This window comes from Haliotis asinina, chromosome 1, assembly GCF_037392515.1.
Source record: "Haliotis asinina isolate JCU_RB_2024 chromosome 1, JCU_Hal_asi_v2, whole genome shotgun sequence".
Classification (NCBI taxonomy): domain Eukaryota; kingdom Metazoa; phylum Mollusca; class Gastropoda; order Lepetellida; family Haliotidae; genus Haliotis; species Haliotis asinina.
The window spans coordinates 91,180,190-91,203,962 of record NC_090280.1 but is presented as its reverse complement, the minus strand read 5'-3'; the positions used below and the strand labels follow the sequence as shown (position 1 = coordinate 91,203,962).

The following is a 23,773-nucleotide window of genomic DNA, read 5'->3' as shown; positions in this document are numbered from 1 at the left end:
TGGTTCAGTAGTCTTATACAGAGGCTGATGTCTGCCCCAAGACTAACGCTTAGTCTCGGAATATATACATATTTGACTGTAACAAGTAAAGCCATTTAAACTGAAAAGGAACGCCTGGACGACCAGAGACTGAACGTGAGCAATTCCATAATTGTGTCATTTAAAGATTTAGCATCGCAGGAAGTGTTGGGCGCTTGGAAAAATAATATGGTTCAGGGACTGTGATACAGTCTCGTCTGCCGTCGGCCTCCGCGTTCTGTTGACATGTTTCACTGCATTTCGCATTGCAATACAAAGCCAAATGGGGAAGTGGGAGATTAGAATATTCTTGTATTTATGACAAATTTGTCTTGGAGGGAAGTTACATTTATGAACAAACGTATCTGTCTTACTTAGAGATCGTTCATAATTTATGGATAGTGTTTGCGTGTGTGATGGTTTTCTTGGAGCAGCAGCCCCGCCCATCCACTTGCCTGTTTTATATATAATGAATTCAGTACCTACCATCGCGTTCTCCCTTTATTTCATCATCATTCGTCGTCATCATCACCATCATCATTCGTCATCATCATCACGATCATCATTCGTCATCATCATCACTATCATCATTCGTCATCAGCAGCAGCAGCTCTCATGAGAGAGAGGAGAGAGAGAGACAGGCTCAATCGTCAAGTTGGCGTTACTTTGATTTGCCTCATCAATCACCTGATGTCAATTAGAATGGGCAACTAATCAAATGCAGATTTTGTACCAGCTAGATTTTGCAGATAGATTATTGTCACTTAAAACACTGTGCAGTTGGAATAGATAGACATTTCTCAAAAGAATAGGGTACGTTCAGCATTTAAATGCTTGTCCGTAATTCATACGCTTTCGTAATACGGATGTCTGTCTTTAAACATTACCCTTCCAGATCCAGGAGCGACATCCATGTCTGTAAACTCTAAACTCTGACTGTTGAAAATGACAACTGGGTTTATGGTTGTCATAATTTGATTTTTTTACAAGAAGATAGTTCACTTATTTGCAACATGAATCAACAGATGTTTGACAGACAATGCACCTTAGAACAAAAGAACGAAATGTTCCAGCTCTATTTTAAATAAATCTTTGCAATAAAGAATAATATTTGCAGTAGGGTTAAACCTCAAAACCTAATCGCGTTAGCAAACTCAAAATATGTGCTAAGTACGTCTCAAATGACTGACGCCTGTGTATTATGAACGTTACTAGTTGTTAGGAATACACGGACAAAGCACGCGACTGCCAGGAACGGGGTTAGTCGTCCATTCAGGACTTGTTTCGACAGTAACCGGAGGGGGAAAATCGGTGATTCTTACGATCGGGATATCATATTTATCTGTAAGTGCTTTGTTCAGTGTTATAGTAGATGATTTTATATATCTGATTGTGTTTTTGTAAGTATCTCACCACCTGTTGAAAATCAGAAACAGAAAATACTCCCTGTGAACATTGGCGAGAGACAGGAGCGCAGACACATTGTCACCGTTCGACTTTTCAAGTGTTATGTCATGTTCAGTGTTTCAAGAAGGTATGGGTTTCGTCTCAGTTTTTATCTGTTAAGGAAGCAGGTTAAAATTTGTATATTTTGTCGTTAGAAAGTGTTGGACGTTACCTGACGCAGCTGAGTGATCGCGCTGGAGATTGGTGAAAGGGCCGGTAATGCCTTGCACTTGATTTGGGTGAAAGGGACGTCAATTCATATCACAACAAAGTTAGCTGCCAACATAAGTTGCCCCACAACCACAAAGAGACACACACGTGGTACAGTTGTTACCTTGGAAGTCTGTAAACATAAAGTATAGGTTTGTTGATCCAAGCCTGTTAATCTCAATCGGAGCACCTGATGACTAGTGATTTGGATTTGTCTCAGAATATAGTTATCTTACATTGCCTACAGCACAAAGTCAAAATGTGTCTACCAAGTCAGTGAGGCTGACCTTCTGATCCTATTAGTTGCATGTTTTGACAAAGGTGGCTTGCTGAAAACCAGTTCTGACCAAATCTTCACTGCTTGGTATATTTCAGTAGATGTGAATGGTGTCACCATAACCATAACTAGATGGTCAAGATACAATTGGTCAGTGGTATTCCATCCTTACAGCATTTGTAGAAGAGTTATCCAAATGGACTTGGTCAGGTTTATTGTACTGTGTGTTGTAGAACATTGTTCATGATCGTTAAAATATGTCACTCACCACTCAGGAACATGGCATGTTTACTGTTATGATGTGTACTTAAACAACATCATATGTAATCAATGTAGACTTCACAATGTACTGATGAACAGGTGTCATCGTGTTTCACAACTGAAATCATGTTAGACCATCACCATGGTGTAGTGTTTAGAACATCTGCCCGGAGAGCGGAAGGTTGCAGGTTTGATTATCAGTCACGTCACACCAAAAGATGTTAAAATATGGTGCTTGTTGGTCCCTGACTGGCATTTGGCATCAGTGGAATGACAAGGACTGGTTGTCTCGGAATCAAAATAATGTGTTTGAGCTGGGTATTCTGCAGCATGTTATCTCAGTGAGCCTGCACTATAAAACTAGCATATAAGAAAACTAGCATGTAAGAAAACTAGCATGTAAGTCTAGGCTACTACAAGCAGCCACACATACACACGACTCCTGTGCTCTTCTCTAAAGCATCTCTGAGATTATGTATATTGTCGAGTTTTCCTTTTTCTCACTATACCCATACTAAATGCTTCTCTTTCCATGAACATTAGACAGAATGGAAACATTCGGTGTGTTTTGAAAAATTGTGTTTTCATCCAACACATCCTATCAAAATCAAAGTATTTGTTTTGACTTTGTCTCAGGAAAAGTAATGAGAAGCAACAAGTAAGACTCACCATAAGTATTAAAATTGAAATAATGTTTTCACTCAAAAAAAAAATCACATTTGTATCTTAGCAGGATTTATATGAAATATTTTAAGTCATCATGATATTAGCATGTCATATTTAGCATGCTGAGACAGTATATGACCTTGATATTGTCACACAGGATGCTCTACTCCTGTTAATAATGTAGAAGTGGCTTTGTTGAAATCATTTTGTTGTCAGGGTTCCTGGTGAAAACAGGTTTTCTGAAGATATTTGATGTTTCAGAAATATTGAGATTGACCATATTTACAAGTCTGTGATAATAATGTTTATGTAACACAAGTCATACTTGGGATTATACTTTCTCAATGAAGTATGTGTAATCCCCGATATAGCTTCTGTTACATTTGACCTCTTTCTAAATGACTTTGTGTATTCACCTTGTTTATGTGTTAAAGACTTCCGAGAAAAAGAGGCCAGAGTCATCTAGTAACTAGTTTATTTTCATTTTGTTATAAAATTTGACTTGTAAATGCCATCTGTGTACATTAACTATTAATTATGTTGATTGTTGTGATTCACAACTGGCAAAACACTGTCTATGTAATATTGTAATCATGGTAATATTTTGCTATTAGTACTGACTTTTGAAATTTGGTCATTTTATGCTAAAAAGGACGTAAAAATTTTGTTTTAGACTTTGGTTTTTTAATGTTTTATCATTCATGGGTTGGTTTGTGTTTGTGATAATTTTCTTACATAGTTTGATATTTACTAGATTAGGAAATTTAAAATCAGCTATGGATATTATTTTGATCAAATAATCCAAAGTCCAGTCATGCCAAAAAATGTCAAAATGTTGTATTTGTTGCACTGGTACTTAGAGTTTTATGAGATAAAGCCTGGTCTTGTCATCTTAAATCATTTGGCATCACTGCCTAAACTGGAGAATGTAGTGGACTAACAATATAAGCTGACACTTTAAATATCCCTGCATTACTCCCCATTAGTTTAAGAAAGACCAGAACCAGACATGCCTTTGCATCACTTTCATTGCAGAAATTTGGAAAATGACTTTAACCTGTTGTTCCTCACCCCTTATCATCTGATGTTGCAAACAATCCAGAAAAATTCAGTGCGTTACAGAGGCTTGTGTCAGTATGTCCTTGGATGTTATTTACAGGTGTATTATATAGTGATCTTGCTACTGGCCAATCATCTTTTGTTGGTTACTCAGCCACGTAGGCATTTCAGGGAATACACTGGCTGATCTTGCTGCCAAGGCAGCACTCAACAAATCTGTGACTCCACTTCTTATTCCATACTCAGACTATAAAATTGCTATTGATCTTACATCCGTGATCTGATGCAAAAAGAAGTGGGACACCCGAGTGGGCATCAATAAATTACATGAGATAAAACCTTACATTGGTTATACCCACTTGGGTTGTCAGTCCAGATTTGAAGAGGTCATCCTACGATGCTGTCATATTGGTCATACAAAGTATACACATGCATACCTGTTGAAAGATGAGGATCCTCCATTTTGCATCCCTTGTGATGAGAGAACCACGGTCAAGCATATCCTGCTTGACTGTGTTGAATTCTCAATCACAAGGGAAAAATATTTCAATGTCAAAACTGTCAAGGATCTCTTTACCACTGTTAGTTCTCATTTAATCATTGGGTTTTTAAAGGAAATTGATTTCATGACTGAATTTTGATTATTATGTTCTTTAGATAGCTGCATTTTAATTATTGGTAGTTTAGATTAGTAACTTGAATTGTTAGTGGCTGTACCCTCAAAGGGGGTTGAAGTATTGTAAAATTATTGTCCTCCTGAGAGGGTACGCAAGTCCAAAAACTTTCAAGTCTATGTGAATTTACCAGGCTTTTTAAACATAGTATTCTTGTTTTTATTTTGGCTAACATTTCCTACATTTGCCAGCAGCTGAATGGATGGTGTAAATCCAGCTAGGGTCCATGTAGGTAGCAAAGGTGTCGTAAGTCCCCATGGTCCCTAGTATGGTGATCTACCTTCTGTTGTTGGGGATCCATAGCCTGTTTTTATATTGTATTGTCAAAATAGTGATATTAGTTTTAACTTTCCATGCTAGTTTTAATTTAAATTGAGATATTCTAGTTGTTTTACTGCCCTTCATTGACAGGTTTTATAATGTACATATGGCCATTTTCATTGTTGAATGTTCTCGTCACGTTATGGCTTAAATATTACCAATGTGACGTTAAATATTAGCTCACTTACTCACTTATTTACAGGTGATTTAGATGGGGAGACTACTGAGCCATATGTGTGTTACTGACTAAAGTTAATAATATGGTTTCTACTGCTTTACCTTGTAAAATTGTTCATGTAAAGCCTAGTAGTTTACTCATCACACTGAAAACTTTGGTTTCATTCCCCACATGGGTACAATGTGTGAAGCCCATTTCTGGTATCTTCCCGCCAAGATATTGCTGGAATATTGCTATATGCAGTGTAAAACCCAACTCACTCATTCCTTACTTCCACATTGCAGACTGCTTGACTTTTTGTATGAAAGCCTAGCCAGCTGGGTAGCAGAGGTCTGTTAGGATTTGTTAGGTTGTTCTGTGCCACTGACAGGCGTTATCCAGCTACACCACAGCCCTCTGTAAATATTAAGGCTCAGTGAAACAAACCAGATTTAGGTAATGCAGCAACATTTCACTGTTTATCAGGGCTCCATTACTTTCTGAAAGATTAGTATGTAACCACTAAGGCTATTACAAGACACTCACATATTCATGAATCGAACCGTATCCCTTCATGAATTCAGTGCGTTGTTTGTGGTCACCAGAACCAAATATGAATGAATATTTACTTTTTTTTAACAGAACATGTTTTACTTGAGCCCTTGGCTTGTGCCCTTTATCAAAGTGAGATATTGCAATGATGGAATATGTACTAGCCTTGCTGTAGTGCCAATCTTATTAGTTTGCATTTGCTGCACCTGGTACTGTGGACTATAACTATTGGTTTATTACATTCCAAACTTGAGTGTCATGTCAGATCAGTGGTTATTAGTACGATGAATTAGCAGTCATCATGACGGTTCCATCTTGTGCATCAAACACTTATCAATATTATATTCATGAATAATTATTCGCATTTGTTACCTAATATTCATGTTACATATAATATTCTCCACATAGTGTATTCATTGCAGCCCAGTAACCGCCAAGCTTAGAATTGACTGTTCACACAGCATATTGATATTTGTCTTCTGGCATGAAAGAATAACAAAACATGAAACCTAGTGTCTTGATAATGAATTATTTACAGGACTGGTTTGAGTTCATGTATGTGTAATGCCTTCCCTGGGTCAGTAAGGATCTGTCAAGATATATAGGTACACAGGTTGAAAGCTTTGGTAGTTAAGCAAATCTGTTAGTGTTACATACATTTTTGTATATGTTTTATACAGAAGTAACTGAGTAATTGTGGAACAGCATATTTGAAGTAAGTAATACACAATATTATTGGTAAGAGGATGTGCAGTTAGGGACAGTTTTATGCGGTAAACTATGTACAGTCCATCATCATTCTGTGGTAGTTCACTGCTCATAGTATGAAGAAATAGGTTAGGGTTGAAGCACAGGTCACTCTAGATTTATATTATAGTAATGAACTCCTAGACTAGTGTTCAGGTCTACCTGCTGTCATGTACATTGTTTCTTTGTATGATGCTTATAGTCATACATACATTGTTTACAGATTGGTCCAGAAGTTGGTCAGGTAGGCTTAAAGGTAGTGTGTTATACAATTCCTGAACAAATAAATTCAAGAAAGCCCATGCAAGTCAAGGAAATTGAAGAAAGTTTGTGGACTCCTTTATGGATATATTTTATGATTATTATTATTAAGGAACTGGATTTGTTCTGTGAAAATGCTGGAATATGTTCCTTTCAGAGACTAGTTGTTAGTGTAGCTTAAACCAATGAAAGGAGGAGCCTGGAGGTGGCATTATATAGCAAATACAAATTATTAACCATTATTAACCAACTACATTGATTGATTGGCCCATGGATAGAAGCAATGCATGTGTGATCAACATGATTAAAATTCTTTCTGAATGTTCTGAGTTCATACAGATGTAGGTCTTTGAAAAGAAGTCAGTCCATTTATCTTCGTCACAGGTCCCAGGATCCAGTTATCCCGTTCGTTGTCATGGGAAACAGAATGTAGCATTTGATATTGATTAAGAGGTATTTACTTATTTATTAACACTGTGAAAACCCAGTGAATTTTATTAAATAGTAGCTGACATTATTGCTTTTGCGTAAATAATACATGGAAACACTTCAGTGTAATGTTCAAGGTTAGATACAATGAGTAAGCATTTAACCCATTTACAGTTATATTTTTACATCATGTAGTATTTGAATATGTTTTACCTTGTGATTATTGCAATAACGGGCATCCCATGATTTTCATATTTAATTTTAACCTCTGATATTAAATCAACAGTGTATTGTTTCTCTTCTTGCACATAAAATCAACATTCACTGCCCTGACACAGAAAACCTACGTATAACTGGGCCGCAAGTTCAGATAATCTAAGCATGTAATTTGCTCTTGCTTAAAACCACTTAGTTTATTGTATGCCAGTTAACTGCTCAGTGCTGATTAATAACCTGACCTGCTTTGCCTTGTTCTTTTAAGTGTTATTACACAATCACAGTTGATCTCTTGATGAAAGTTTCATACTGAATTTTACACCCAATAACATGTCCTTGACTCCCTCTTATGACACCAGGGTATCATGATAACTCCTAAATTTTCATGTCTAGGGCTAACACAAAACATTGATCTGCAACCGCTTGCATCTTTCCATCTGGGATTGACATGTTCAAGTATATTACTACACGTTTAGTGAAAATATTGAGGGATTTATTGAATTCTCTTTAAATCAATCTTTTTATAAGAACTGCTCGTCTGCAGTGAACAGCTGATCAGCTCGAGTTCACCAGAGGGCTCACTTTTCATGATAAGACAACAGTAACATTAGAGTGTTATGCAACAGCTGTAATATATTTATAGTTTTGGAACATTGACATGCAATTTCTGGAAAGTAAAATTTTAGCTTGCTTAGTTGCAAAATGTTTCACATAAAGATCCATGTTAAATTTATCTTAGTAACCTTTGCTTGTAGCCTACTAGATAAGGTGGTTAGCCTCTCTGACTTGGTTGACACATGTCATTGTACTCCAGTTGCGGGTCAATGCTCATGATGTCGACCACTGGATTGTTTTGTCTGGACTTGATTATTTACAGACCATTGTCATTGGAATATTGCTGAATGCAACAGCATACAAGAAACAACCAAACAAAAAAAACCCCAAATTGCCAAATCTGGTGGTGTCAGCTATAATTTATATGTTGTTTTTTTGTGCATGTTATGAGTATACAATGAACACTGTTCAGCTGTGTCAGTCTGCAACATTCACAAGAAGCTATGGTATATGATCAGTTCCTGCCAGCAGTACAGATGGCCTACTTCAGCATGTTAGACTGTTCACTGTGTCTAAAGTGTTGAGGGAGACTAGCAGTGGGATACAATAGGGCCGTATTTTGATCTGGGAGAACACAGTGTGGCAGACATTTACCACTAGCTCCACACGGTGGAATTTCCCTGGGAAAAGGTAAAATTTAATTTTGATGATTTGGTGGTAATAATACTTAAATATTGGAGCAGCTTCTGTTTGGAATAATTTAGATTTCAGATTTATCTGTAGTTCTCAGCAGACTAGAAAGTGCAAGAGACAAAAACCAAAACTTCAGATATCCGTCCTGGCAGAGCATACAGTGACATAGCCATGAGCGTTTGAGACATGTTTATTGGTAAGTCACTTTGAAACAAACATCCTTTCTGCATGGTCAGGGACCTAGTGCGCAAGGTGATTTTAGCTCTGCAACTATTATAGACCACGTGTGTTAACTCTATGTATGATAGATCATGATAGTGTCCTGATGGGCAGCCATTTTGACTTAATGATATTGTTGTGGGATGTGAACAACATTAAAACTAGGGCTGTTACAATTGTTACAATTCATTCACATATTCAGAGAATCAAGCTGCATACTGTGATCATTAGAGTAAAATATCCATGGATTGTTTTATTTGGAGTACTTTTGCTTGAATTCCAAGCAAGGGAAGGTAAGTCAACATCCCTGAGTGTTTCATTTGATAATAACTTGGTTACCAGCCATTGTCATAAATTGGCCTGGTCAGAACATGTCAAAGACTTTATTTCTTATTGTTTCATGAAATATATTACCTTATAGTTATAGTCATATTCGCCTCATTGCATTTGTAGTAGCCCTATGAATAACTTGCTTATTGATCAGTGATGCCTTTACATACCATAGAGGTAAGACTTCTGTGTGTACAGTAGAGTGTGTTGGGTTGTGCATCCATCCTCTTTTAGAAGCATCTTTTACATTTATAGTACTGACTTTTGGAAAGATTCCAGGTTGGAACTTTCCTTCGGCAACCAATCCTCGTTTCAGGAGGTTTAACTTAAAGGGGATCTGGTGTAAAGACTTGTTGCCTTGTTTCATACAAGTCATTTGGTTCCAATTCCATAAACTGATGCTTCCGTTGTCGATCACTGGATTGTCTAGACCAGTAGTTAATTATTGACATTGTCATAGACCCAGTCCATGACATATTACCCAGTGCAGTATTTAGCTTGTAACAAAGCAGTTTTGTTGGTGAATAAACATCAAAGTTGTCACATTACACCATCATTACAATATACTCAACATGTCTTTGAAAGACAAATTACCACTTAGGTATTGTAATAATGAAGTTATATGTTAACTTATGATTACAGTGTGAACCCTATCTTTATGTATAGCTGTATGAACTTGTGAGACTCGATCAGTTTCATGCTTGAGTGTTTCCATGTAACATTAACATGTATTGAGGCTGTGCTCACTGACCTAGTTAATTTGTAAGGTATACCATAATTATTAGTTAGGTGGGTTGCTGCTATTGTATGTATATATGAATGGAATATACGAGAATGAAGAGCTGTGTGCATACCAGTCAAAAGTGTGCATATTTTTAATAAGAAAAAGAAAGGGCATTGTCTTTATTACAGTATTTAGGGTTTTGATTCGTTTCCAATGAAAGACTTATTATGATTCCTTTGTAACAATAAGTTAGATGGCAGATCTGAAGCGGATTACATTTGCTGTGATGAAAATAAAATATATTTTTAAACCTTCTATGACAAAATATCAATTCTTAGAACAATCAGAGATATTTGATAATTCACCGAAGTACCTTTAGAAGTAGGATAGAAATACAATAGTTGGCTTCAGCCAGCAGAGATTAGTTACCCTATATGATTAGATGGAATGTGACTGTTGACCTTTGAACCATTGACCAAGTCAGTAGTGGAGTAGCACTTCATGTGTACTTTGGAATTATGCAGTTTACAAAAGGTCTGTTACTACTATGGCTATCACAACAAATGACTACACCTACTACTGTTACTACTGCCACTACCACGTCAATCAATAATACTATTGCAGCTCCTGCTGCTACTATGCTACTACTAGTATTACTACTACTGCTGCTGCTGCTGCTATCACTATTACAGCAACACTTGTAAACTGGTAGTAGTAGTAGTAGTCGTAGTAGTAGTAGTAGTAGTAGTAGTAGTAGTAGTCCTTTGTTTTGATTGATTTAGAGCATCAACAACTACATGCATTAAATGTCATGAATATGGTTATAGTGACATTTTGAAATGGTTGACATTGACTCAAACAAAAGACATGTTATTTTGACTTTCCTTTTTGAAATGAAAACAGAAGAAACTGAAAAATGATCAAATTATAAGCATTTTTCCACCTTACATGTCCCTTGAATTACTTTTTGATAAGAAAACATTTGGAAACCGTTTCATTGAGGGAAACCAGCTTCATGCATCAGGTACATGCTGGCAGTAGATATATCCGGATTTTTTAGTGTGGATTACGTGATGTAAGTAGCCCAAGGCAGTCTGGCAACCACAGCCAGTCTGTACATGAAATCTTGTAATTAGTTATTAGCTCAGGTAAAGGAAGATTACTTATGTGGTGAATGGTTATACATTCAGGCAGGAAGTTAGTTTGTATGTTTTGGAGATTACACATCTTAAATGATACAGATCTGTTATAGGCAGTTGTATGTTTTTTACCCTCTTCTTAGACATTCTTTTGAGTAGATTTTGGCATGTTTACTGCAAATATGTGGAGTTATACTATTATTGTTATTATTGGTAGACATGTCATGAATATTGGGCCAAGAGTATAACAAAGAGGCAGTTGAAGTGTTGGTTTTTGTTTCAATGGATCTACAACAAGATACATTATTTGACATGGTTTGAGCAGGTTGACTGTTGCTGTATCACCACTATGACCACTGACCATGTTATTATCAAATTAAGGTGATGGAGTACCCTAGTGGTTAAAGCATTAACTCGTCTCGTCTTGGGATATGTTCCAAATTATGGATAAATAACACCATGTTCCTTTTTAAGAATGTATGAATATTTGACTCTAGTGACCTTGTAGAACGAATTCATGAGGTAATACAATTTGGTTCACTGAAAACACAAGTAAATCCAGTAAAAGCCATACTGGACTCTGACCTTGGATCGAGCATGCTGAAGTTTTGGTAAGTCATTGTAGATTGTGATGTTGATTTAGATCATTTCTAGTGCATTTGAAAATTTTTTGCCACAAAAATGTTAACATTTTTCAAGATGGAAATGGTTTTGATGTTCAGTGAGAAGATAGGACATTCAAATATTAAATATTTAATTGATATGTTTGGTTTGTGTGTTCTATTACATTAAAAAATGTCATTTTTCAGTATGTGCGTTATGAAAATATTTTTGTTATATCCAGCATATCATGATATTTCTAAGTTGTTGACTTAAAATATCAACGTTATACCTTAAAATCCAGTATGCCATTCAGATCAGTGTTTGAATGGCATTTAATAGCATTAATATAATAGTGACACTTGATAAAGGAGTAAGTATATCCTGTGAATCATTGTGTTCTCCATATTAAAAAGAAGTTAACTTCCATAAAACCCTCCTCCTTAAGTACACGGTTGTTTAAAGTCTCAAATGTGCTAATTTAAACTATGGCCTACAATGTCATGATTCTTTGTGAGTCAGTGATTTATAATTATCACCTGAGTCATATTTAACAGTGATAGCTTGATGTTAACCTGGTCAAGTTATCAATCTGTTATCTGGTCTCAGTAGGTTATCTGCATGTTGTAGCATGCATTGGACCAATTTTTTATATGTAAATCACGTCACTGTGGAATATAGGTCAAACGTGATTCAAAACAAGTCAGTGTTTTTGTTAGCAGAGAGTGAATTGCGACTTTGTGGTATCAGATATCAGTGTTATGAGTGTCTGTTGTGGGCCACCATAGAGGGGTCACCGGCTCAGTGTGCCTATCCCAGGTGTGTTACTCAGCAATGATTACAGGTGTCGCTCCCCGTGGTCAGGTATAAATACACACACAGCCATTTGGCCAGTAGTTGCCTGTTGACAGTCTGGGTACGAACACATCCCAGGAGGCTGCCGCTTTCACATATTATCAAATTAGCCAATATTTACAGAGCATATACAGAGTGGGACGTCTTGGTGCTGCTTGGCTCTTACTACTGGAACTGTGTGTCATCTTGCATGCAGTACTGATCTGTGGGTGCAGCAAGGATATCAGGAGTTACATACCCTGTCTGATAATACCAATTGATCTCCATTTGGATACTCACAAACTTAGTTGGATAGCTGACAAGTCACGAAGTAAGAATTTGTGATTTTTTTTTTTCTGAGATAATCATGTTGAATTTGGGGACTGGTTTATTTTCATTGTAATTTTTTCTTTTGAGAACAGTTAAGCAGTTCAAGAATGGTGGTATGGGTTCAGAGGTATCACCGAGGTTTTGCAGAATGAGATTTGATATGTTTGGAATGTTTGTGAAGTTTCTGAAGATGTGTAGATGACATTAATCTAGCAACATCTAGTAACCTGAGTGGCAGTAAATCAACAGGATATGAGGGTAATGACTGTTTTAAGATGCATCGGTCTAGTTGAATAAGTCACAGTGAGAGAACCTAGAGGGCTAGGTGTTCACTGAATGACAAGAGAAGATAGCAAAGTACTTGTTTTCCTCTATGAAGTTTAGAATGTAGATAATAACGCAAGACAGGTTTGCTCAGAGTGAGTATACTGTGTCCATGTGGGGTCTCTGTATGAAACTGAGATAGAGTTCACAGTGGTTTGAGACTGCAGTAACACTGTCTTTCGGACCATCATTTTGACCAAGGTAGAGAACACAAGTACAGAGTCATCCGCAGCATTATAACATTGCCTAGTCCGAGGTGTACCATGCAGAGTGATCCATGTTGTAATGACATGACTCTCTAGCCTCTGTCTTGACCACTACTACCCCATGTCACGTCTTTAAGTGCCCTTTCCTCTTGTTTGTGCTAGTGACGTGAAGTTGTGATGATTGACAGCTACAAGTCGGTCAGTAGGTCAAGTGAGTGTGTCATGTTTACATCATGATACCAGGAGCATCATTAGATTAGCGTTAGTATGTATGGAGGCAGTATACAAGCTGTCAGTTTGACTTCCATAACCAGCTGTGACTATGGTGGGTGGAAAACTAACACGGGAAATATTTATACATTTATGCATGATGATGGTACTACAATATCTTCATACTGCATGACTCCCACCAGCTGTTGATGGAGTACCAATACATGCATTCCAAGGCACAATGGATGTTACTTTACAACCCAGCTTTTCTGTATTCAAAAGTAGACTGTAATCTCTTTTTTATCGCTTGTGTGTATTGCTTTATCAAGGTAGCAGACTGGAGTGGGCCAACTTCTGGCATGATAAGGGTCAAGTTTTATATTGTGATTTATTTAGTATTTGGTATGGGCAGTCACTAGAAACAGTTCTACTGTAGTGTTGTGTTACAATGTAGGTACCTTTATGCCTTGTCTCAGTGTTTTACAAATCATATATTGCCTTTGTTTGTATACTTTACATGCTGTTTATGAAACTATGTCAGATACACACTGACTTTGGCAGGGGCTTCTCGACTAATATGATGAAATCCTAGACTAACACTTAGTCTCTGAATATATATATATAATTTGGATAGTAACGAGTAAACCCATTTATGTTGAAAAGGAGCCAAAGTGTAATGGGAGATAATCTGACAAAGTCTAGACTTGTTCATTTAGAGCTTACAGTTGCAGTTAGGTCTGTATTCAAATTTAGTGATAATAATGAAGTGATACGATTCAATTCACAGAATACGTTAGTGAATTGTAACAGCTCTACCTGTTTGTACACGCTACCTTAAATCATGGTCAAATAAGGTCACCTTGTGATCACATGTGTCTTAAAATTGGCTTGCATTGGTCTTCAGCAGCCCATGCTTATCAATAAAGGCGACTAACAGCATCGAGTGGTCAGACTCGCTGACTTTGTTGACACATGTCGTCATATCCCATTTGCATAGATCGATGCTTGTGCTGTTGATCACTGGATTTTCTGGCTCAGAGTTAAATATTACAGAACCCTTCCATATAGTGGAAATGTTGTTGAGTGTGGGATTAAACAATAAAATGATAAAACCACCAACCTTAACAACACAAGCTGGTACATTGTTGATTTTGTCACTCACTAGTTTGACTAGCCCATTGTTGAATACTTAGAGACATGGTATAGCTGAATATCTGAAATAAAAGCGTCAGATGTTGATTATGTTGTTCAGATATCTATATTTGTGTGTTTTATGTTTCAGGTCAAGATGAGTGACATGAGCGACCTTGACAGGTGAGTTTTATCAGGTGTAGAAACCTTTTTCATGATAACATTATCTGTCATGTTTGGGGTTTGACTTGTTTTTCTTCAAACAGGACCAGTAATGAGGAAAAGATTTTAACGTATTCAATGCACAGTTTTGCATTGTTACTTTGAATACAACATTAAAATACACGGAAGGAAAGAATGTAATTTTGAATAAATTGCCTATTTTGAATGAAGTAGCTTTGCAAATTTGTCTGATGTCTAGAAAGATAATATTGGAATTTATTGTGAATATCAGATCTTTGATACTTGATACACTTTTTCATCGATGTTCAACATGTTAAAGCCTCGGCCAACAAATATTTCCATAACAGCATACTGTGTGGTTGGTGTTGATTATTAGGTATTAATGTTGTGTTTCTGTTACAGACAAATTGAGCAGCTGCGTCGCTGTGAGGTGATCAAGGAGAGTGAGGTGAAGGCTCTGTGTGCCAAAGCCAGGGAAATTCTGGTGGAAGAGAGCAATGTCCAGCGAGTGGACTCCCCTGTCACAGTAAGGGCTTGCAGCTTTGTGTTTGTCTGGTGTGTAAGGGAGTGGAAATGTGTTTCGCACATCCATCTGTAGCATTGTCACTTGTACCAGGTCAGATCATTAATAGAAGGCCATGAAGAAGATTGTTAAGAACTGATCCTCACTTTGTCCTACGAGGCAGTTGACAGGATTGGTGGTCAGGCTCACTCACATGGTTGACAAGTTTTCATGTTCCAGTTGTGTGGGTAGATGCTAATGATGTTAGTCACTAGATTGTCTGGTCTTAATTTGATTGTCTGCAAACTGCTGGGATGTTGTCTGAGTATGGTGTTAAACGACTAAGGAATATAAGTACTGTCATCTTCTGTAGTGTTATTTGGTGAAATATATGAGCGATGTATAACCTTTGTGAGGAGACCTTTTCATAAGCGATAAGAACACTGTTGATGTGCATCTTTTTCAAGCATTGCATTGCAGCTCCTCAAAGTGACCCCTCATGCCTTGTGCTCATGTCATTGAAGTTACTTGATGTGTTTAGCCATGTCATGGAGCTTACTTACAGTACAACAGTTCCAACAAGAGGAGTACCCTGACAAATGTGTTTTGCATATTTGTTTATGATCAGTTCCTCAGTCTTGGAGCAATATAGAATGTACACTGCCATACAAAGTACAATAGGTTTTCATTATGAAAGGGCCTCATTTACAAACTGGTGTTAGTACATGAGCACGTTCAGTTTTACACCACTATATTCCAGCAAAATCACAGTGGGGAGGACACCAGAAATGGGCATGGCAGGTTGTCACATGTTGAAATCGAACCTGGATCTTCAACATGATGACCAAGCGCATTAACCACTGGGCTACCTCCCTGTCCAAAGTTACCTTAGAGCTACAACTATCGTAAGCTTGTTTAGGTATGATAGTTACGATCACCATTACACAAAGACAGCTGTTTACAACTGGGTCCAATTTATCTATCAGGAGCCATTATAACCATCAACTCACTTGATTGATCGGTTGGTGTGAACACCTGTGTCTTTTGTGTTTCAGGTATGTGGAGACATTCACGGTCAGTTCTATGACCTCAAGGAACTGTTCAAAGTTGGAGGGGATGTTCCCGACACAAACTACCTCTTCATGGGAGACTTCGTAGACCGTGGGTTTTACAGTGTGGAGACATTCTTACTACTGCTAGCTCTTAAGGTATGTAACTATGAAAGTAATCTTGGATTTTGCAACAAAGAGAGAATAGAGTATCATAGATACTTACTTCAAAACGGAAACATAGGTATGATTAGTTAAATATTAAATGACCGTTAGATTTCTGTCTTTTTGATTGGCCCACTTGGTCACAATGACACCTTTGGCGCTAAGCATGTCAACCTCACCTCGTTGCAAAAGGTTGATAAGCCAATCCAAGCACCTTCCGTTTGCTAAAAATAGATTTGGGTTAGTCCAACAGTGAACTCACCACTGTGTGCGCCATGCTAGATAAGGAAGCAGTAGGCATCGCTTCGTCCCTGTGACTGTGTTGATTTAGAGTTGTCCCATCAGCATCAAAATGGAGGATGTCACACAGTACTTTTGTCACATAATGAGACAATTATTGACTTCTAGTGAGGTTGATTCTAATGATTTATTGACCTTGGACATTAGATATTCACCTAGTTCGCCTGTCACATGTCCAAGGTTGGAACATCATTGGATCAACCTCAGTAGAAGTCAGAAATTGTATGATACAGTCTCTGGTTTCACATTTTGTGTTGTGTTTTCAGGTACGATATCCAGACAGAATAACCTTGATCAGAGGAAATCACGAGAGTCGGCAGATCACACAGGTGTACGGCTTCTACGATGAGTGTCTCCGCAAATATGGCTCCATCACTGTTTGGAGATACTGCACAGAGATCTTTGACTATCTCAGCTTATCAGCTATTATTGATGGAAAGGTAGGTGTCTACAGCCTTGGTGTTGCAGGTTATTTCTTGCCACACTTATAATCTTGGGCCTTGTGACTGCTGTCTGTAATAGTCTTATGTAGAATCCCCATGGATTGCATTACAAGGACAGGAAAGAAGTCGCTAGAGTATGTTGGAATATATACTGGCAGTTTGGTATTTCCAGTTACGTACAGGCTTTGCAAAGCTATTCAAGGCATGATACGCTGTCAACAACATGGACAGTGTGTGGTTACATTAAAAAGTACACACAACAGAAAAACATGAAATCTGGTGCTTTAATTCAGATGCATATAATTGTTCAACTGGCAACTATATGGCAGTAGTATGACATGGCTTTGTGCTAAGATATGGTTAGTGTGATGTGTTAAGATAACGTTAGTATGATAAGATATGGCTATTACGCTGTCTTTTACTCTCATTTGTCAAGGTTGTCTTGTACAGCAGTGTACACAGTCATGTTTCATGTTTCAGATATTCTGCGTCCATGGTGGTCTCTCACCCTCTATTCAGACACTTGACCAGATCCGAGCTATTGACCGGAAACAGGAAGTACCACACGATGGACCAATGTGTGATCTGTTGTGGTCAGATCCTGAAGGTAAGTCACAGATGTGTCAGTGACAAGATCACAGAAAAGGAATGTTCACATGTGCTGATCAAAACATTCAGTTTGCTGATAATTAAAGATCTTTTTTATAGTATCAGGAAGTAATTTCTTTAATATACTGGTGGGACAATTGATAACATAATCCAGATACAGTTCTTGGGATAAGGTTGTTGAGGATGTGGGTCCCAATCCACACAGGATTTATTCCATGTCTATCCATTGATACTATTTCGTTTTATGAAGCATTTTACAGGCTGCTAAGTGCTGCAAAAGCTTTTGGACATAGTTGCATTTATCAGCTACTTTGAACCTAGTTGGATATATCAGCTCATGGGTTTTGTACCCCTAGACTTCTGAAGAACATGAATTTTTGTTCTTATAAAGTTCTCTAAGATAGTTAGACTGCAAACCAGTACTTACCTTTGATTACATATTAGGACAAGTTCTCTTCTTCTTGTGTATTTGGGGAGTGTGTAATAAGCCAAAAACCCAGCCAGACATCAATTCTTCAAAATGCTGCCAGTCAAAAATGGATTTAACCAGATCAGACAGTCCAAAGAAAAGAAAATAACAATCAATTTGATAAAATAGGTTTTGAGATGTGGTGACTTTACTCAGGGATATGGAACACATTATCTAAGAATTTGTCCATCAGTCTGGCCAGCCCTAAATTTAAGCCGTCCATTAGACATCTATCCTGTCCAGAGTGGTCATATGTGCCCTATTCCCTTCACTGATATTTGGTATTAATGTTTAAATTGAGTATTTCTATCTTGAATGTTTCTCTCTCCAGACATGCAGGGCTGGGGGGTGAGTCCGCGTGGAGCAGGGTACTTGTTTGGCAGTGACGTAGTTGCACAGTTTAATGCTGCTAACGACATTGACTTGATCTGCCGAGCACATCAGCTGGTGATGGAAGGATACAAGTGGCACTTCAATGAAACAGTATTAACAGTGTGGTCTGCCCCTAACTACTGCTACAGGTATGTCTACAATGCTTCACACTGTAGCTTGACATTACTCAGGATCTGGTGATAATTTACAGGGATTAGTCGTTGCCTGCTCAAATCTAGTACAGTGAACTACGTTATAGAAGAATATGCTTATAACAAAATGACGAAACTGTTTTTAGGTCTTGCTGTAAATATTAGACATGCATTCTATGGAATTATGTTATAACAAACTGAAATGGTAGTTCCTTAAGTTGGTTGTAACCATAGTTTATTCTGCACTTAATTAGCTACTATTCTGAAATGACTATGAGACTAGTAGATATGATGAATTGTTTCTCCTCTGGATTCTCTTGAACACTTCAGGGATCCCCTTAATTTCAAACACTGGAGACCAGCCAAGTTATTAAAAGCAAGTTCTTCACAAATGTGTGTTGTTTGAAGAGTGGTATTGAGTCCTTTCGACATATTTTGTGTTGTGAATCCATTTAGACCACTGTTGACTGAGTTTTGTGTTTTGGTAGATGTGGAAACGTAGCTGCTATCCTGGAGTTAGATGAGCACTTGCAGAGGGACTTCACAATCTTTGAGGCAGCACCACAGGTAGGTCGCAGTGACCCAGTAACCTTACTCGACATAGTGATCAAGATACTCTTGTGCAAGTTCTGAGTTCATGCATAGGCATTGAAATATTTTCTTGATCATAATAACTATAAACAATATTTATCTTTCTATTACATCTGGCTGTACAAACAAACATGTTATACATTAATTATTTACAATTTAGCTGTATGCTTGAATTTTAAAAGAATTGGCTGTCATTTGATGGACTTGTTGCATCATATAAATCAGGATAGTCAATATTCACTGATGCCTTGAATGATTTGATTGAAAAACATGCTCACTCTCTGTTGATTTATTAATTGTTGCCTTTCATGTCTGTACACAAATATTTCATTGACGTGTTTTGCTACCTTTTCTAGGAATCACGAGGTATACCATCGAAGAAACCACAACCAGACTACTTCCTTTAACCAGCACCATCTGTAGACTCATGTACATCCCATTGTAAGATACTCATTTCACCGTCATTACATCATCAACACAGAGGACACGAGACAGCGACAGCAGCCCAACTGGAAGTCTCTCCCGTCTCGTGGTTAATGTTGTTGCTTGTCACACCAAAGACACGGGTTCGATTTCCCACAGGGGTAATATATGTGAGGCCCATTTCTGTTCTCTGCTGTTGCGATATTGCTGGAATTTTGGAAAAAGCTTCATAAATCCAACTCGCTCACTCAGTGTCATGGCCTCTGGAACCAAGGTGAGGTCAAGTGCTTTGTGCTTTGGACCTCTGGATTCACAACAGCATCACTGATACTTCGTACAGGCCACTGTCGGCAAAAGTGAAGAAGTTGTGTGATTAATTTACACTTTGTGTTTTCTCAAAACACTGAATGTACCAACCTGTCATTTTACCCATACATGTTTTTTATTTTTCCCCTCAAATTGTGGATATTCATGTATAATAAAGAATTTGAACAATTCATGTTTACATTTTAGATGTATGAAATATTGTGATGAATTAGTGTATGATTAATGTCATTCCACATTGGAATGGAAACGTAGGTACTAACAATGGAGTGACTGTGTCAAATGGTTTGGTCGTCGAGACAGATTCACTGTCCTTGGAGCTAGTGAGAAACTGACGATTTGTGTGAGATCAAATGTGTGTATTTCAGTTTTGTGACGACCTGTGTTATCTGTCAAAGCAGGGCTAGGGTGGAATCTTCTGATCACAGATATATGGCACTTAATGAGGGATGCAGGTTGGTTGTTTACCTGTGTAATTGATGGGCCTGTTGTCTGGATTTAGCTCAATTATTGCTCAAGTAGAGCAATCTGGTCATTTGTTTTTAAGGTATTATCCTGGGCCTCAGGACAATCTGAAGCATGGCTGGACTGTGGGAAGATGGAGAGGAATAGATATCCTGATGTTTGAGATTACATGTACTTTGTCCGCTGAGATTTTTGTGTCATTAGGATGAGGATTTGTTAACTGTGGTTATACATAATAATATCATGTTTTTTACTGTTTATCTTGATATCCCAGGGTTCAAGCAACAATACTTTAATTTCTGATGTATGGCGAACTCCTTGTCTGAGACTGGGTCTCTTTGTAGGATTCCTTACCCTGTGACCAAACATAGCTTTACAAAACATCCATTCATAGATCATACCAAATTTGTTTTGACCCATGTCCTTAGTATCTCGATGAATCTTCATTATGCCCAGTTGGCATTGATTGGGAAGGAGCAAATCATCATAGGCCCTACAGTTCACTGTGGCCCTGGCTTAGACTGTAAGCCCTTGCTTTGACTACCTTAATATTTTTGATTATGCCCAGCTTTGACCTGTTGATGTTTCTGGGTTTTTCAGCACCATTTCCATGCATGTGGATTTCTTCAAAGCAGTAAATGTCCAAGGCCACATTCCTTCACACTCTCTTAAAGCTATAGTCGTCGTAACTCCCATACTTAAATGTGGGCTTACGATTGTCATAACACTACAATCACATTGGGCCCAGATGTGTATTACTTCCATGTAATGCTGACATGTTGTTGTGCCACTGAAGCTGATGAAATACTGTTCAAGGTTAAAAACCAAACCTTAGAGTTACCTCCCTTATTTGCCTGTTGCCTGTTGAAGGTACATCCCTGTACAATCTTACCTTGTGTGTTTTGTACATCTTCATCAATCCAGTGTAATATTTATCACTCAAAAGAATTTACGGAACACTTGTTACTTTCAATATGTGACAGATTGACTCATGCAGTTTGAAAGAAACGTTCAACAAATTCTTTCTGGCGATATATTTTGAACAGACCATTTTGAAGCTATGTTGAAAAGTGAAGGTCAAGGATGATGTGGATGGAGTCAAACCCGCAGTAGCTTACAGCCGAGTTGCTTCACCTTTTAATATACCAACACAGCATATCACTCATTGTAATATAACAGTATACCCTCTTTGTCTGTCATTGTTACTGCAGCTCCTTGCTGCTGTCAGTGTTGACTTCAGCATTCATATTCATTTGAACTCTGCACATCATTGATGAGAGTTGTATATTTTTGTATGACAAAGTCATCAATATGTAATAATCTGATGGCACCATTCTTTCCTTGCCTCTGTGAGTATATATGAGTGCAATCATGCCAGATTTACAGTTGTCTCCCTTTGCGTCTTCTGTATGGATGATGTAACATGGAATTTTTACTTTGACCAACCTGTAATGACTGTGAGTGCCTGCAGCAACGAGGCAGCAGTCAATATTTTATTCTGCCTCAACTCAATGGGTTAGTTGATTAGAGTGACCTGCCCTTGCTGTCGATACAATGATCCACACAGGACAATCATTGGAGCCTATGTATAATAGCTCCTCCATCGATCAACAGTTAGTTTTACAGTCAGCATTACCTCTGTGGAGGGAGAGATAGTTAGGAGCTCAATTCCCCACACTTGCATCTCCCAGCATTATGGGGTATATCGGGTCCCATAGTCACAGTGCAAATACATCAAATATTGGGTTCCATAGTTACAGGATATGGTATATCAGGTCCCATAGTTACAGGATGTGGTATAGCTTATCCCATAGCTATTAGATATGACATGTAATTTCCCATAGTTACAGGACATGGTATATCAGGTCCCTTAGTTACAGGACAAGGTATATCAGGACCCATAGTTACAGGATGTGCTATAACTGTCTCACAGTTATATAAAGAATATGACAAATGCCAAATATATTATCAGATTTATCAGGTCCCTTAGTTCAAGCATAAACATGTCCCATGTGTGTGTGTGTGGAATACAAAATAAACTTAGTTCAACAGATATAGGGTGACAACATTCAAACTGTCATGAAAACAGACATCATCACCATCAATATGGCACCTCACTGTGTTGGGTTGAAGATGTATGTGGTAACCATGCATTGCACCGTTTTATTGCTGAAGGCTTTGACTGGTTTGGAAGATGAGGTAATATTGGTTGTTTGTACAGTAGAATAATAATCTTATTCTTTAACTTCTAAAACATGTATGTGGGTAAGTAGCGTCTTACTGAGGCTCCTGTCTGTCTTCATGTCTCACATCAAAATATTTTTCTATTTTTCTCTTCGACAGTGTCCTTATTTACAGAATATGACCCAATTTATATTCTTCAGTGTTTGCATGGGATGGAGATATTTCTACTTTATACATATATATAATCTTTTGGTGTAGTGTGGAAAACGAAGAGTATCTTAATCGATGAGCATATTCGAGAGTAAGTTGGCTAACCACTAACCACTAACCAGTAATAGCTTCTTCTGAAGTGGCTTCAGTTGTCACTTGGTAAATCTTAAAGCGTGAAAGTCTTACAGGTTCCTTTGATTCATTACTACAGTGCAGACTCAGGACCCTCTCAGTTTCAAATATTGCTAATCCAGGAATTTGATAAAGCAGTATTTCTTCTGTACCTATATGGATCCTTTTACATGATGGCCCTCATCAAAAGTGTGTCCCGACAGCAGCTGTTCATTTCTATCATTGGTATATTTACAGTCACGTCATTAGGATCTCAGGCAACGACTGAGTCGTTTCTGCTGCAGCAATAAGTCTATAGATCAGAACCCATTCCATACTCCAGAACTGTCAGGACCTGTCTTGGTCCTACACAACATCCTGCCTTCCTTCTAACGTGTGTTATGATTTCAACAGGTCTATGAGAACCTGTTTCCAATGAGGCCTCGGGTTTCAGTCAGTTTGCTAATGTACATACTTCATGCTGTGTTTTGATGCTATGTCTGATATGACCGTCTGTCTGTGCTCACACAAGTCTGACAATTGTATATTATGTGAATGAATAATAACAATAAAACATGTCTGTTTCTTTGCTGGTTGTATCATTACTGTGATAGGGTAGCCAGATGGGTAAT

At 37.8% G+C, this 23,773-nt stretch overlaps 1 protein-coding gene across 1 annotated transcript; it reads left to right on the top strand.

The window, feature by feature from the left end:
- Positions 1–1,252: 1,252 nt before the first annotated feature.
- Positions 1,253–23,733, top strand: LOC137255203 (serine/threonine-protein phosphatase 4 catalytic subunit). Its single transcript, XM_067792624.1, has 9 exons — positions 1,253–1,362; positions 14,741–14,772; positions 15,175–15,298; positions 16,330–16,482; positions 17,055–17,228; positions 17,712–17,838; positions 18,641–18,830; positions 19,322–19,400; positions 19,781–23,733. Exons 2-9 carry the CDS (start codon positions 14,747–14,749, stop codon positions 19,829–19,831), a joined length of 924 nt encoding a protein of 307 aa, XP_067648725.1. The 5' UTR covers positions 1,253–1,362; positions 14,741–14,746; the 3' UTR covers positions 19,832–23,733.
- The last annotated feature ends 40 nt before the right edge of the window (positions 23,734–23,773 follow it).